The 16323-nt window shown below is 39.5% G+C and overlaps 2 protein-coding genes across 5 annotated transcripts; both read right to left on the bottom strand.

Moving 5' to 3' along the window:
• Positions 1–65: 65 nt before the first annotated feature.
• On the bottom strand, positions 66–4943 carry hyal2a (hyaluronidase 2a). Its single transcript, XM_086292770.1, has 5 exons — positions 4795–4943; positions 4577–4648; positions 3184–4156; positions 2623–2712; positions 66–1069 (listed from the first exon to the last, which is right to left on the bottom strand). The coding sequence occupies exons 3-5, from the start codon at positions 4111–4113 to the stop codon at positions 677–679; spliced, it is 1413 nt and encodes a 470-aa protein (XP_086148896.1). The 5' UTR covers positions 4114–4156; positions 4577–4648; positions 4795–4943; the 3' UTR covers positions 66–676.
• A 6002-nt stretch (positions 4944–10945) lies between these two features.
• Positions 10946–16314, bottom strand: tusc2a (tumor suppressor 2, mitochondrial calcium regulator a). Of its 4 annotated transcripts, XM_086292768.1 has the most exons (5): positions 15344–15729; positions 15226–15259; positions 14899–15128; positions 11727–11847; positions 10946–11652 (listed from the first exon to the last, which is right to left on the bottom strand). In XM_086292768.1, the coding sequence occupies exons 3-5, from the start codon at positions 15039–15041 to the stop codon at positions 11587–11589; spliced, it is 330 nt and encodes a 109-aa protein (XP_086148894.1). In that variant the 5' UTR covers positions 15042–15128; positions 15226–15259; positions 15344–15729; the 3' UTR covers positions 10946–11586. The 4 variants fall into 4 exon arrangements, with proteins under 4 accessions (XP_086148894.1, XP_086148891.1, XP_086148892.1 ...); XM_086292765.1 differs by lacking the exons at positions 15226–15259; positions 15344–15729 and adding an exon at positions 15755–16314; XM_086292766.1 differs by lacking the exon at positions 15226–15259.
• Between the last annotated feature and the right edge of the window lie 9 nt (positions 16315–16323).

The raw sequence follows: 16323 nt of genomic DNA, 5'->3' as shown, positions 1-16323 counted from the left end.
TCAGTTGTGACCATGGCCCCTCGCCCAGTGTCACTTAGGCAGCCTTAAATTAAAACACAACAACCTCAACAAAGAAGTTTATTTACACCGACAAATGCCATTTTTGTATGAGAGACATCAATATGAGAAACACTGTGCTTCTGGAGTCAAAAGGCCACTGAAACATGAGGCTCGTAGAGTGGAGATGTGTCACCCTTTTAAAAAAGTAGTAGTCATGTTTTGGACAATAATATCGTATAAAAAATACATTCAAATAAATAATAACACTGCGAATGCCTCTATAAACACATCAGATGTCAGAAAGAGGCCAATTTAAAGAAGATTTAAAAGAAATTAGGCACTTCAAATATATTGTGCTGTTATCAGATTTAAGTGAATCGTTTTCCACTTTCACCACATACATTTACTCATTCGCAGCATTTACCACAGAAGCATCCTCTCTACAAGAAGCATGGACACCTTGGCAAGCGGCGAGTGAGAGGACAATGTAAACAGGGTCATTTCCAGCAAGTTTTTTTCTTTTTTTAAATGATTAAAAGTTAGAAACAAACACTACCTTGGAATTTCCACAGCGGTTCTTACGATATACAGCAACAGAAAAAAACCACACACACCTATCTTCCCTTCACCTCTCCTCTTGTGCTCCTTTTAGACTTTTACAGTTACATAATAGGTATTAACAGATGAGCAGGCAGACAATCAGTAAGATCAAACACTGCAGAGCCACTGCTGTGGCTCGAGTCGCCGTCCCTTTTTGGTGTAGCGGGTCTGTTTGATCGCAGAGCTCCCCCTGATACCCGCTGTAACACTGACACTGAAAGTCTGCTTCAAAACTTAACCCGTCTGCTTTGCCGAGCTCACCGGTGACCGTCAGCTTGCCGTTCTTCTCGACGATGTCGTGGGTGAGGGGATTCAGATGCAAGTAAACGTCGCTGTTTGAGTTTCTGCGCAGACATCGCCCGTGAGAGCCGCAAAGGGTCTGGCTGCACAGTTCTGCTGCCGTGGAAACGTTCAGGAGGTACTGACTCAGTGTGCCCCGCAGATATTTATCCAGATCAGAGCAGGTGGTCTATGGGGAAAAATAAGTGGATACATGAAATCTTCAAGTACTGCGCAATTAATCTGAAAAATATGAAGTAACTAAAGCTCTGGTATGGAGTACAAATTGCTATAAATACACTTTGTAAGTGAGTAAAGGCTGTTTATTAATCAGCATGCTCTCAGAAGTTTAGATGATATCATCTGTGGTTAAAAATAAATGCGACGTATCCAAGTGATGTGTTTAATTTCACAATCGTTGTGTGCATGCTTACTTTGGTTGTGTGCACAAGTTTATTTATGAAGCGTATTTCACAGAAAGATGTCACAAAGCGCTGTTACACAACAAAGAGTACAATAAATAGGAAAATTAAGTGTCATAATAGCCCATAAAATGGGTATTTTATAATAAAAGAGTAATAACAATAATAATTATACATGTAGTGCCACAGAGTGAACGGCTCTCTTCTACCTAGTCTTTAGTCACGTACGCAGAACAACAGATTCTGAGTTGTGAATGAAGACAGCGAGCAGCTGGGATAACTAAAGTGCTCTGTATGCAAATGCAAGAATCCTAAATCTATTGGGAGCCAGTGTAAAGAGTATAAAATAGGTGTGATCTGAGCATCAATAGTCTGGAATATGCGTTTTTATAGCTTGGAGGCATGAAAGAGATTATTTATCCAAGCTGGTTAAGCGTAATGGAGTAAAAGCAGGACGCTGTGTGGAAATACTTAAAGTACAAATACATTTATTCTGAATAAAGTACCTGAGTAAATGTACTCAGTTACATCCAGTGGTGCTGGGGACTGCTAGATTAACAGTCACTCTAATCCACGGATGTCAAAATGATTTTACATTGAACAGTCCACTTTGATCCTAAGTGGGTTGGACCAATGAAGCTCCTCTATATCGGTGTGTAAAGAACTTTACTTACACATTTAATCCCTGAGATATTTTAATATAAGGAAAACAAGTGTTTTTTCCAACAAAGATCTAAGATTTTTTTTTGCATAATATAGAAGTGTTGTTTGGGCTTAAATTGAAAGAAATAAACATGTAAAATTACAGAAAAAGTTTTGTTAGCTCACTGTGCGGAAATTAAATTGTCTTGTTGAAGTCTCTTTATGCTTGGGCCTTTTGCACTTCAAATCGTTACAAAAGTCTAGTTTTGCGTGTCTGTTGTTATATTATGACATGATTTAAACCTTTTCAAATGTATCCTTGTCCAATACGTTTGAAAACTAAACTTTGAAAAAATAAATAAACAGGTCAACTGCTGCAGAACATCCCTTTTTTTTTAATGATGATTTCAAGATTTTGGATTTAATGCCCCAAAATGGAATCGAAGTCAAAGCCCCAGTCAGCGTATATGTGTTTAATCAGCACCTGATCATGTGGCCAAAGACATTAACCGTAAACCCTGAACTTTGAGAAATATCTCCTAGTATGAAATGCCTTCGCATGTCACAGACGAGAAGAGCAGCTCAAAAGTTAAGATGATAACATCTGTTCCAAAAAAATGCATACACCATATCTGAGTGATTGATGTGTTCGTTTCGCAATTGATGTGTGGACGCTTACTTTGTTGTGTGCATAAGCAATATCTCCCCACATGATTATTCCAGCTGCTCCCAGGGCCACACTCTCCCCGATCGTGGACACAAGGTCAGTCTGCAAAAAATTACAGGTCAAACAAAAGGAAAACAGTCAGCTAAGTAAGTGTCAGAGGTTCATAGGCTACTGTATGTGAAGTAGAGGCCCAGCTCTTCTGTTCTCATTCTCCTATAAGCAAATAAGGGTGTTTAGAGTGACTTTTAACTTGACCAACACCCATCCTGCCTACTCTGCACAAATGAAAGGTATTGGGGTGTCTGAATGCCAGCAGCACAGGAAGGGACTGTAGCAGCAGATAAGAGATGAATCTACACAGCATGCATTAACATTAGTGCTCAGTGACGGTTCTATATGTCAGGCTTTTACTAAGAATTAGCAGGAAAAAGATAGAAGAAATGTTTCGGAATATAGTCAGTAACATGGCTGGTTCGAAACTTCATTAGTGTCTTAAAGGAAAAAGCAGGAAAAAAGTTCCAGGAAGAGGAACCAAATTCAACACTGGCACTGTTTCCAAAGTTAGACTGTCACCTCGGTCAGCTGCTCCAGGGAGTTCATGTACGTGGGCCGCGTGTACACAAAGACAGGACGTGCCAAGCCATCGCCCGATGAGGCCAAACGCATCCCCTCTTTCACACGGTTCCGCACAAACTGGCGTCCGGCGGCTGATGAGCGCAGCAAGCTGCTCATGTAGATGGAAGGGAAGAGGGCTGTGCTCTCAGTCCACAACCATTTCAGCTGGTCATTGCGAGACACCTCCACATCAGGACAGCGGCCCGTGTAGCTCTCCAGAGTGCGCACGTAGTTGTGGTTGTAGCAGTCAGGAAACAGGTAGAAACCCCACAGCTGGTTGGGCCTCAGGTTCTTAGCTTGCTTCAGTGTGTCTAACATGAACAGCCTGGCAGACAACTCAAACTCCTGCTGGGCCACTTTTTTCACCTGATCAGGAAGCCAGGTTGGGTTCTTCTGGCGCACCAATTCCTCAGAATGTCTGCGATAAATGTCTTTGGCTTCCCAGTTACGTATCCAGAGGGGACGCCAATCCTCCCAGTCGATAACAGCTAAACCAGTGGCCCATTCTGAACGTATGTACTTCTTAACATCTTCTGGCATTTTCTCCAGGTGCCGTGTGCGACTGGCCACCTGCGGAAGTCCCCCATTCACCGGTGTTTCATCTTGTTCAAAATAGGGGTACAAGCCCAAGCGCTCCTTGTAGAAGATGGTCAGATTCTGATTAACAAAGCCCTCATTGGGTGTAGCCACAATCTGGAACTGGTCCAGCTGGAAATGAATTCTATGCCGCGGGGCACAATCTTCAATCGGGGCGTTCCAAGCAAGGAGCAGAGGCTTTCGGGAATACAGTGGCCATCTCGTGGGCTGCAGTCCCAGAGCAAAGAGGCAATCCCACAGCGGGACAATCAGCAGCAGAGCTTTCCAAGCTGACAAAGTCCCGTGCAACATGTCTTCAGATGTGGATGGACAAAAAGGACTGCCACACTCTGCTCTACAATCCACAGGAGGGAATGACATGTTAGTTTCCTGAATGCACATTTAATAAGGTGTTTTCTCTTAAACAAACCTTAAACATGTTTCCATTTTATTTATTCAAAACCAACTTTATAATTACATGGACATGAAGCACAAGCTTCTCTTTTGTGACATTGCCACTGCAGATTAATTTACATAAATGTCTGCAGACTATTAATATTTTCTTAAAAACAAGAAAATAAATAAAAGAAAATAAAAGAAAAATGGTAATACAATTTTTATCCAAAAAATAGGCTTCTTTAAACTGGATTCTACCTCTAGCAAGCTGTTAACATAAATTGCCTTCAATTTAATTACTGTTTGCAGCTCTTTTATTAGCAACGATAAAAAGGTAAAGTTAATCAACTTCAGCTTCCCTACAGATGGATACACTTACCTTTACTGGCAGGCTGGGGAAGCATTCCCCCGAAGACAGAAGCCTACAACTTCACTCCGCGTTTTGGCGTTGCTTTAAAAACAAATAGGAAAAGAAAATTCAGTATAAAGAAAAAGACGACGGGGTAACTTTACAGGAGCACATGCAGCTGTGCTGTGTCTTATAACCTCGGCTCTCCGGCTCCTTGCGGTATGTAAAACTCACAGAAGTCAACTTACCCCCTGCGATGTTGTCAGTTGCAACTCGTTCAGTCCCGAGTGCCAAACCACTCTCGGGATGGGATGTTCCATTCGGTCTGAGGAAAAAGGGGGGGCCGGAGAAAGGAAATGGACATCCTTTAAAAAAATCTGTCAGCGGCTCTAATTCGTTTCTTCACGTCACTACTTCAAACTGCTTCGAGTATCAGCTTAGCGAGACGTGCTTTGATTGCGTCCTGTTTTTCTTGTTCCTCAAGGCTAACCCTCGTGTCCCGGCTCAGCGCCTGAATGGGTCGGTCCGAGAAAGTTCGCCTCCACTCTCCGTGAAACAGATACACTGTAACCAGGGATGCCAATATCTACAAAAGGTCACAGCAGGGCACTGTACCACATCCCTAAATATAAGACCATGCTTACAACTCACCTTTCAGCTGCATGACAATCGTGTTAAGGATATTGAGAAATCTGATGGAGGCGATTTTTATTTAGTTTTTTTAAGTGCATTTTCCACCTTAAAAGGCCTAAAATTGCATATTATTGTGTGTTGTGTTACTGTCTATAACACAACAAACTTAATTTCTATCGTAAATAAGGCTCAGAAAATATTCTCAGTTATAGGTTACAAACAGGACCTCTGCGCCAACCCACAGTATGGATGTTATCTGAGCAGATGTGCTCACTAGGTGAACTTGACAACAATAACAAAAGTATAGGCCAACATTGTTCCAGCATGGAAAGATGCTTGTTGGTAAAGTATCATCTTGGAGGAAATAGTAATTTTTTCATAGCCTTTACACTTCCCACGAACCTAAAAGCAGACAGACCTAAAAACAGGGGCAGGAAAACCCCTTTGACTCATACCTGCCGACCTTTAGTGTTGATATTTCTTTTCTTTTCTTTTTGTGAGACTTGTCCCACTGTAAAACTTCCTACATTCAGTTATTCATTGAGATCACTTTAATAGCTTAAACAAAAGAGCAGATATAGCATCCGGGTTTTTTTTTAAATTATTATTTAAATATTCAAATCTTTTGCTTAAGGTGGTAATACTGTAGAAACACCCCAAAGCTGTTCAGTCATAACTGCTCTATACTGTACACAGTAAAATGTACCAAGAGAATGATATCATGATATATCTAAATCTCTTTGAGCACTCAGTAAGACTGGAAATGTGCTAAGTACACCAAAGAATCCAGTAGCCTGTAGAGCCACCTGTAGCAGCAGTAACGTGAAGTGTTTGTTTTCTGTTTGACTTTATCAGTCTCTCTAATCTCCGTGGAGGAATTTCGACCCACTCTGCTCTACAATGTTCCTTCTGTTTGTTGATGTTTCCAGAGATTCATTTTTGCACAACTCTCTTGAGGTCCAGCCACAGCATTTCAGGCGGATAAACAGCTGGGTTTTGACTATTGCAACACCTTGATTCTTTTCTTTTTCAGGCATTCTGGTAGAGTTCCTGCTGTGCGTGGGATCATCATCCTGTTGCATGACCCAGTTTCAGCCAAATTTTAGCTGTTGGACTCACATTTGACTCTAGAGTACTTTGGTATACAGAGTAGTTCATGGTCGACTCAACGACTGCAAAGTGTCCTATGCCTGCAAAACAAGCCCCAATTATCACCCCGGCACCACCGTGCTGACAGTTGGTATGAGGTGTTTGTGCTCATATGAAGGTCGTCCATAAGTTCAGTACAGAATATCTGTAATCATTCATCTGCCTCCTTTTCTGAGTGTTTGGCCGCTTCTGGTCTGTACTTCATAACCACTTTCTCACATTGCCAAACTCATTTCTGTTATCATTACTCGATTCCAATCATCTTCTGGCCCGCCTTCTTTGACCCAATCAGCTTCCAATCTGCATGTTTTAAATCTGTGCTCTCCATCATTCTCCCTTTCAGATTCTCATTCATGCTTTCATACCTCCTCCCCATCTCCACCTCAGGCTCTGGGGAGTCCTGTCCTAAATCCTGTCACCTCTGGGAATCCATCCTGCCATGATGGGTCATTGAAGTCTAACTGCCAAATAAATTAATTTCTCTATCTCAATAAATCATGTTTGGTTCTTCCAAATGATCTTTCCTCTTTGAAATGCTATGGTGACCTGCTGGTATGCTTTGGTTTTTGTCAAACAGCACTCATTATGGCCAGACATCTTCACTTTGATCTCATATGCCCAAAGGACACAAAGGACACAGCATGTGCAAGTCTTGTGATTTGAATCCTTCTAAACAAGTCATACTTGTTCAGTCTTTTTCTAATTGTAGCGCCGTAAACTTTAACATGTAGCATGCTAACCGAGACCTGTAGAGTCTAAGATGCAATCTGAATTTTTTTTTTGAAATTTCTCTGAGGATTGCACAGTCTGACCAATAGAATTAATTTGCTGAGGGATTTGATTTTAGGATGACTGTGGCAGCAAACTGTCCACGTTTCTGCTTTTATAGAGGTTCTCATGCTTGCTGATAATCAGTTAATCAAGTGCATTTGATTAGTAGCACCTGGCTGCTACTTAGCCTTACTTAATCTTTCAATGGACTCCACAGACTCTTCTGAAAACGTGATTTTTTTATGTCAACAGTATGTTTTAATAAATTTACAGTTTGGTTGTTTGGGCTACACAGTGCATCATCTTTCATGTGCAGTTCAGTTTACAGGTATAACATTTACCTTTGAGATATATATATCTCACTGGTCTGATGAATATATTTTTTAAATTTACCAGTGGTGTATTTTTCAAAGCTTCTTTTTATTTGACTAGTGAAAAATTATTATCTCAAGTCTTTTGGTTGCTGGTACTTAAGTATTTTAAAGTTTCCTTCCACTCATGCAGACTTGAATGTCTTGAACACACTTCAGAAAGTGGGCAAGAGGCATCTGGCACACAGATTTCACTGCTGCCTGGAGCATGTGATGACAGCCACTGGCGAGGGCTTAACAGAGGAACCGAGTACCACATACTGTCATGTTGCCAAGCACAGTAGATATGGCAGTGGAGAGGAGATAGTAAAGGCCATGTACCAACACGTAATTACCTAAATTTAACAACCTGGGATGATTTGGAAAAATTGGGGAATCCATATGTGCGCTGTACTTGAAGGTGATTTTCTAATAACAGGTACAGCTTTTGCTTACGTCTGTACTCAATGAATAAGATCTGAAACACGGCATTCCTGGAAAAGGTAACATTTTCCCCAGGAGATACATGTTAACTAAAAGATCCCTGAGCACATGACTAGGAAGAGGTGGGGGAGCCTGGAAATTCTCTGGTTTCCTGTGCCAAAATCCATTCCGCTTGTTTTGCTTTTGAACTTTGCTGACTCACCTCACCATGTCATCAGCTTCTCTCTAGGGCTCTGCAGAGTAAGGAAAAAGTGGACCACGGACAGACCCGTGTGAATGAACAGGGAGGGAAAGGAACAAAGGAATGGCTTCATTTCCGTCTACTCTCGGCTTCCCTTTGACCTCTGCCTCCTGAACATTACATCAGCTGAAGTCAGGGATCGTCAGGAAGCTAAAACAATGGCAGGGAAACTGCCAACACACCCTACTATCTTCACTTTTTGTCCCAAACACTTTATGAATTGTGATACATTTGGGGTAATGCTCTGACTTGGTAAATTTGAACTGAGGAATTATAAATGGTTGTAACATCCAAACATCCAGTTTATATAAGAATACAACAAAACCCACATTTAAAGGTTCATAATGCAAACAAAGTCTGAAACTGAGGAGCACGTATCCCAAAACGTTGATACGGACGTAACATTTTGAGTGGGGGAAAAATTTCATCACTCATCAAAATAAATTCTTCAGTCTCTGAGGAGTGCATACATTACATCATTTGTAACTATAACCTTATTTTGTGGCTTTACTAGAAAAAATAGGAGATTACCACCAAGTTTCCTCGACTTATTTGTAATGACTACATATGATCTCACTGTAACACAGTCAAATGTAACAGAATCCATGTGAGAACTAGCACAAAAATGGCTACAGTAAGCGCCTTTGTTTTACTTTAAAGCACTACAGCTTGTTAAATTACTCCCATGTAAACAATATATCTATTTTACTGTTCATAATTCAAAGTATGGTTTAGTTGTATTTCAAGGCTGCTGATAATTTATAGTGACTGCCTCTCTCAGCCTCAGCCCCATGGACAACTTTTCCCCGTATAAACACACTGCATACATCAGAGAGCACATTACGCAGATCAGAGCGCTGCTATTTGGTGTCATATTCATGAACTTAGTGCATTTTTTATGACTTTACAGGAAAGCGTTCATCCTTTAAGCGAAACATCAAAGACCAATGGAGAGGAAACACATCAAAGGGGCTGACCTTTGGCCTCGAAACGCTCCGACCGCATTCCACACAATTACAGACACCAGAGAATGCCTGCAAAGGAAGCCCTACCCATTTATTGTGGGGATTTGTCATCTGAGCGCAGTGAAATATGTTTACATCGCCATTAAAAGTTGATACTACACCAGCTGGCAACAACAACCAAAACCTGTCACGATCTGAGGCTGAGCTTTTAATTTCATCCTTATCTATTTGGGAAAGCAAACTCCACACAAAGAAGTAAATATGCATGATTTAAAAAAGTTAAAGCAGGTATAGCTTTTTGCTGCCATCTAGAGGAAATGTGGCTTTTATGTTGCAGATGTCTTGAGTTTAGATTTTATTTTATTTTTTTATAGAAATGGGAGAAAAAAATTAAGGGGGGAAAAAAAGAAGTTTGATTTTCACCGGCAGCCTCAAAGCATGGCCAGACAGAAATTCAAGAAGGTGACGAGGAAAACTAAATATAAGCCAGAATCTGGAGATGCCAGGGTTACGCTTACAGCTGTTTCACAAGTACAGGGATCACTGACCCCACATTCAAAAGTCACCATTTGGTTGAATGCAATCTGCACTTCACTTAATATTTTCTGAATAGTTAGCAACTTAAAGGATTTCTTGCGAACATGTATAAAATCAATTCAATCTTGTCTACTTCCTCTTCAGCTAAAAATAAAAATTGCTGTTAGCTTTCTAAAGTTCACAGAAATAGCTTGACATTTTAGTTTTACTTGTTTTCTTAGAAAAGAGAAGCACGACCGGTTCTGTGTCCACAGACACCAAAAAAATAATGTTTTTACTGTAGTACAAAACACAAGATGTTTCCTATTTCACAGGCGCCAACAAGTCTCAAGTTACCACATTACACTCATGTAAGCCATGTAAGAATCATGACTGGCTACCAGAATACTAAAGTAACAAAATCTTCCTTGTAGTGTAGTGTGAAAAAAATTGTTGTCAGGCCTCATTTCTTCATATTTTACATCAATGGACCAGACATTTCTGTATTTTTTTTTCACGTGGTCTAGAGGAACAGCTCTCCAGGTTTTTCTGTAGGTCATTCAACTTCATCTATAAGATACAGTAGAGGCTTTGTCGTGATTTTTTGCTTCATTTAAGCCAGTTGTGTTGGGGATCTTCGTCAAAACTGATGGAAGTGAATACATATGATTTTGATCCACCATGCAAAATAATATGGAAAGCATTTGATTGACAAAGGCTTCATTTCTCAGGATGACAATGACCTGCCATAACACCTGGAAAGTAAAACATACAGTGGAAGTCTCAACCATGGATTGGACCTCAACATTAATGAAGCAGTGTGGGATCATATCAACAGAGAACAAAAGGGAGCCAAAAACCAAAACTCTGAAAGTCCTTCAATAAACCTGGAGAACTATTCCTGAAGAATAAAGCTTGAATGCAAAAGTTTAGGCCGTGTGGAAAAATAAAAGTAGTTGTAACAAATCTTGATTTTCAAGCTTGTTAAAACTGTGGAAAAACTGTTTTTGACCTCGTATGTTGTGTTTCCATCTACGTCTGCAAATTTCAATAAATCACTGCACCGATTTCCCATTTTCCCAGCAAAATACAAAGAAAGGAAGGGTGACTAAAGACTTTTTGCACACTAGTGTAAATCCAGGACCTAAACTCAGATGTAAGGGGAAGAACTTCACTTCCTAATATGATAAATGAGAACACGGTCTTCCGGTGTCTAACTTTTTATTCTGCACTGTAAGGTCAAACATCCCAGTGCAGTAACAATAAACAAGATGAACTGCACCAGAAAGCTTCAGCCAATATGAAAAATAACACAAAAAAAAAAGAAGAGTGATTTTGCTCAATAAACCATTTATTCAAGTATTTTCAACTAAGAAATCTGATGTTATTTACAGTACATTATGTTCACTAGTGCAGGTCTGAGCGCCAATAACTGAGACTAACTCAGACGTGACAATACAGAACATAAATATATACAAATTCCACAATCCCTCATCATTCCCACCCTGCAAATACATCTTGCATTTGTAGTTCACACATGAACCCAAAACTAGCACATGTACAAAGACACATACAGAGTCTACATCTCACAGAAGGCATGAACCATTAAACCCTTTTCACGTCACAGATGTTTTGCCCTGCAAAATTAAAAAAAACAAACAAAAAAAAACTCAACAGGAGAAACACGAATTCATCCGAAGTATTCTCCAAGTCTGCATACATATCAGCTGGGTAGTGGAAACACAACTTGTACCATCACTATTTTTGTGAATGTCAAAATAAAGACTTGTTGAATTCAAATGTATAACATTTAATTCAATATATCATTTTTCATGTGACAGTTTGAATTTTCCTTTTTCCTCTGCAAGCCCCATTCGGCAGTTCTTGACTGCAGCTCTCGAGACTTGAATGATGCTCAGCAAAGAGGATCTGTGGCTGCACGTCATTGTAGACCGGTCACTGTGCAACGTGTCACACCTCACAGAGGACGATGGGGAAATCGACATGAATACACGGGTGGTCGAGCTTCACAATTCCCTGGAAAAAGGAAAAGGAGTGATGGCACTGACCCTATATCGCCCTGCCACTGCAAAAGCGTGTTCCTAGCTCACCTGTGGAATTAGATTTTTCTGGATCCTCTTCAACTTGGACTTCTTTCTGCCATTTTTTGTCACGACCGTCTCCTCGTAGAATTCATGGGCGAGGTCACCGTCCTCATCATAATACAAAGAACTGCCAACACAGAAGGTGGACAATTGTGTCAGGATTAACATAGAGGAGGTGTAGGCGTTACTTGCTTGCTGATAGTCGCATCTAAAACGGTTGTCAAGTTTAAAAAAACAAAAAAAACCCAACAACAACAAACCCCCCTCCCACCCAAATTTCTCACTCCCCTCCAACGTTTGAGCCTCATGTATTTATTAATGTGCCTTTTTGGTTTGTCTGGGTTTTTAAATGTGACAAAAATTATTTACTGGATTATTTTGACATTAATGCTTAACTCCACTAGGAATAAAATTATTGGCTTTGAAATCAAGAATAATCTAGAAATCTTACTGTGGACAGTTTAAAGTGGGACAATATTTCAGTAATAAAGTAAAGTGTGGCCTATAAAACTGTAAATGCACAAATGCCACTCTGGCACAAAAAAAATATGCTACTAGGTAGTACTAGGCATTTGAATGGGTGAGTAGATAAGGGTCATTCTACAAATGGAGGACAAAACAGGCTTTAAAAATTATATAAAAATGTAATTTCTTTTTTAATATCATCCTTTATTTTATAGTTTTCTGGTATGTATTTAAAAATAACAAATAGTAAACCATCAGCTGATCAGATCTGCCCAGGCATCAAAGATCCACTTTTTGAGCTATTTTAGTTGCTGTGTACTTTGTCATCAAGTACAAAAAAATAATTTAATTTAACACTCAAGAATTTATTAAAGATAGTGACTATTCATTCAACTTCATATAAGACCCAACTTATATTAATTTAAGCAACTTTCAGAATCTGCTTTGCCCAACTTTTCAGTTTAAAGTCATTTTAGTATTTATTTTCAAATCTTCCTCTCAAATAAACCTCTCATACAGTTATTCAAACTATTACAAAGTCAATAGATTAAACCCTTGTGAGCAAAGAAAATCATCTAGGATTAGATGATATAAAAAGAATATGGTAACTTGAATGAATGTGACAAGAACCACAGAAATGTGGTTTAATATTTTTTTAGGTTTGTAACGTGTTTCTGTTATATGCATGCTAACTCCATGCAAGTAAATATAGTTTGAGTGATTTGAAGTGGTGTGACCTGAATCCGATTGAGATGCTGTGGTATGACCATAAAAAGGTGGTTCATGCTTGAAAACCCTCCAATGTGGGTGATTTCTGCAAAGATGAGTGGGCCATAATTTCTCCACTGCGCTGTAAAAGACTTTTTGCCAGGCATCACAAATGCTTGATTGCAGTCTGTTGCTGCTAAGGGTGGCCCAACAAGTGATTAGATTTAGGGAGTAATCACTTTTTCACACAGGCCCATGCAGGTTTGGATTTTTCCCCCCTTAATAATTAAAACTTTATTTAGAAAGTGCATTTTGTGCTTACTTGTGTTATTTTTGTCTAATATTTACATTTGCTTGATGATCTGAAAGTTTTAGGTGTGTCAAACACACAAAATAGAAAATCAGGAAGTGGACAAACACTTTTTCAGACCACTGTATATAAATAAAAGAATGAAAGGAAGCTTTCAAATTATTTTTTTCTACTTTGCTAATACGGGTAAAAGGGTTGCAGTTAAAATGACACACTCGATCTAATCAAAATAGATCGGAAAACACACCCCTAGTGTTAGCACATGACTCAGTTATGTCCCTTCCTCTTTGTCATGGCACTGTTGTGTTATGCTAAATAGGTTTCGGTAACAGAGCTGCAAATATTGCAGTGCATAATTACTATTCTTTGATTTAGGGCTCTGTGATACAATGAAATATGTGAGATGACAATATTAAAACGTTTATCATTTTCATATTATACACTATTGTTTATTGCTTTTACTACAGAATTTTTTCGCTGCCTTAAATGATGGTTTGCAATAGTCACCATGACATCCCAGAAGGACCAGCCAAAACAAATTGCAGAGCTCATTCCTAAATGTGGGGGTTAAATCTGTAAAATGGACATGGTTTGGTAATGAAAAGTCTGATGTGGACCACCGGTGCCCACCACAGGCAACACACAACAAAACTTTTCTACACAGCACAAAGAGAATTTACAAATGGGAAACAAAAGAGAGCCATCAAGTGTTAATAAACCTCAGACTGAAATGTTGGAACAAGTTCTTGCCTGTGGTACACCACATAATAAAGACTCACAAAGATAATGGCAGTCATTTCAACTTATATCTAGAAATAGATTTTGTGCATTGGTCAAAACACTCGACTTAAGGTATACAATCCCCAACCAAAAGCACTTAGCACAAGTCTGTTTATCTCATTTATATTACAAGTGTCGAGCCAAAGTATTGGAGGAAATCCACGACGTAACATATTATGCTGCAACAACAGATATGTGAACAATTCGAACAACACATCGGTGTATGAGCTTAACATTGCACTTCATCCAAAACTGAACAATCTGCAGTCGATATTTTCAGACAGGCTATTATCCTGACAACAGGATACAACCATACAGGAGCAGTAATGATAGTCAGAGGCTTTGGGGAAGCACTTGAGTCATGGGGAATGCGTAGGGTCATCTAGTATGTGTCACTATGGGTAACTCCACACAAGGCCCATAATTATTTCACTTTTGATTATTTAAGTTAAATGTACAAAAGAAATCGGCGCCAGTTTAACTCAGTGTTTAGAGCGGGTGATTCCGCGTGGTGATTATATAAACCTTTCACAGAATTTACAATAAATGCACTATATTGATTTATATTGTTATCAGGATAAGAAATGACTTAGTGGGATATGACAGTTTAAGACATGTCAACAAAATCAAAACAAAAAATTAATTAAAGATGACCTTTAATATTTGGCATGCAATTTGCTTATTAAGAACTTAGGACAAAAGCAAAATGCCATTTTGGCAGTATTCCTCAAGAGCTGTTTTTGTAATTTAAATAATATTTTGGAACTGCTAACTAGGCTTGCATTTTGTCTCAGGGCGAGTGTAATTTGCATAGCAAATGTATGTGTTAGTATTGTGTGCATGGATTATTTTCAAACTCAAGGGTGGGATAGAAAACGTCCTTTCAACAGCATATCCACTGTATTATTTATTTACCTTCTCCTTGTAAAAACAAATGGTGTTGCATTCTTAGAGCCTTTCAGCCGGGCCAGAGACTGCTCGTTCCCATCATTTCCTGACTCGCCTCCGCTGCCTGAGAAAGGCCAGACACCTTTGGCTTTGGATCCACTTCCTCCCATTCTCAGAGATAAGGCATAGTTAGTCTCAGATTAGAGCGTTCAGTCTGGTTGGTAGCCAGATGCTCAATTGCTTACCAAGGTCAGAACCTGAAAAGTGAAAGTACATAAATAAGTAAATTTCACTGTCTGGTGTCCGAGTGAACTGTTTACTCAGCTGCCAGCTGTTAAGACGTTGTTTGCTTACTGACTGCTGGCTCTATTTTGGTGCACAGAGGACTCTGTTGGCAGAAAATGGCCAAGCTAAACTCAGAAACATCTAAGTATAATCTTGAGAGCTTGAAAGACAAGGCAACTAGACTTACTAGGTATGAGATATTTCAAGGGGCTTCTTCACTTCTATAAAAAAAAGTTCCGTCTGTTTTATATCGTTACGTTACACTACGGTAGCTTCACCGTAAGCTAACCAACGGGCCACAAAAAAGCCGAACCTAAACGCATTAAGTGTCACTCAAAACGCTTGACACCTTACAAGTTACTTAAAAACACACCCACGGCTTCACAATATATTGTACATCGTCTAATATTTTGCAACGGCGCCCGTTTGATGTGTGGTGACCTACATGTGGCTAATGACTACCGGCTAACGGTACCTGCACAGTTAGGTGAGGTAAGCTAACAGACTGTTAGCTTCCGACTACAGACGCAGGTTAAACAATAGACGAGTCTGCAAACACACTGCTGCTTTATACACGGGATTCTGACAAACATCTTACCTTATGGTACACTAAACCTGACATGTCCTGTCATAACTTTTACTACTAGCTATGTTTAGCTAGCGCTGGCCGTTGCTGTCCGACCGACGATGGAGATCAGCTGATCTGACCGACTATTAAAGAAAAAACGTCACCAATATTTAACTAAAGAATTTATTCAAAGGTGCGTTAAATGAATCTTTTTTTATGTTTAAAGTGGGTGTTCATACCTATATCTGAATTTAAAAATGTATAGTATGCACACTGTACTGTGAGAAAGTATTTACCCCCATTTCGTTAAAAAAAAACCCTGACCTAACCCTGATTACTTTCAGACCTGTCGAATCAAAACATAACTTAAATAAGACTTGTTTAACAAAGGGAAGCAGTTTAAAGATCTCTCCAGAACAGCAACAAAATAATCATTGACGTCTATCAGTCAGGAAAGGGTTATAAAGCCATTTTAAAGCTTTGGGACAGTGGTTAACCTTCCCAGGAGTGGCCAGTGTATCAAAATTAGTCCCAAGAGCATATCTATGCCACGAGCGAACAAAAAAAGATCCTATAGATTCCCAAGACTTTTCAGAGGA

This window comes from Aulonocara sp. 'chitande type north' Nkhata Bay, linkage group LG5, assembly GCF_057382095.1.
Source record: "Aulonocara sp. 'chitande type north' Nkhata Bay isolate Kocher_YH1m ecotype deep benthic linkage group LG5, A_spYH_male_GT1.1, whole genome shotgun sequence".
In the NCBI taxonomy this organism is placed as follows: domain Eukaryota; kingdom Metazoa; phylum Chordata; class Actinopteri; order Cichliformes; family Cichlidae; genus Aulonocara; species Aulonocara sp. 'chitande type north' Nkhata Bay.
Note: the sequence above shows the minus strand (reverse complement) of the source record. Positions and strands in the feature narration are given on the sequence as shown.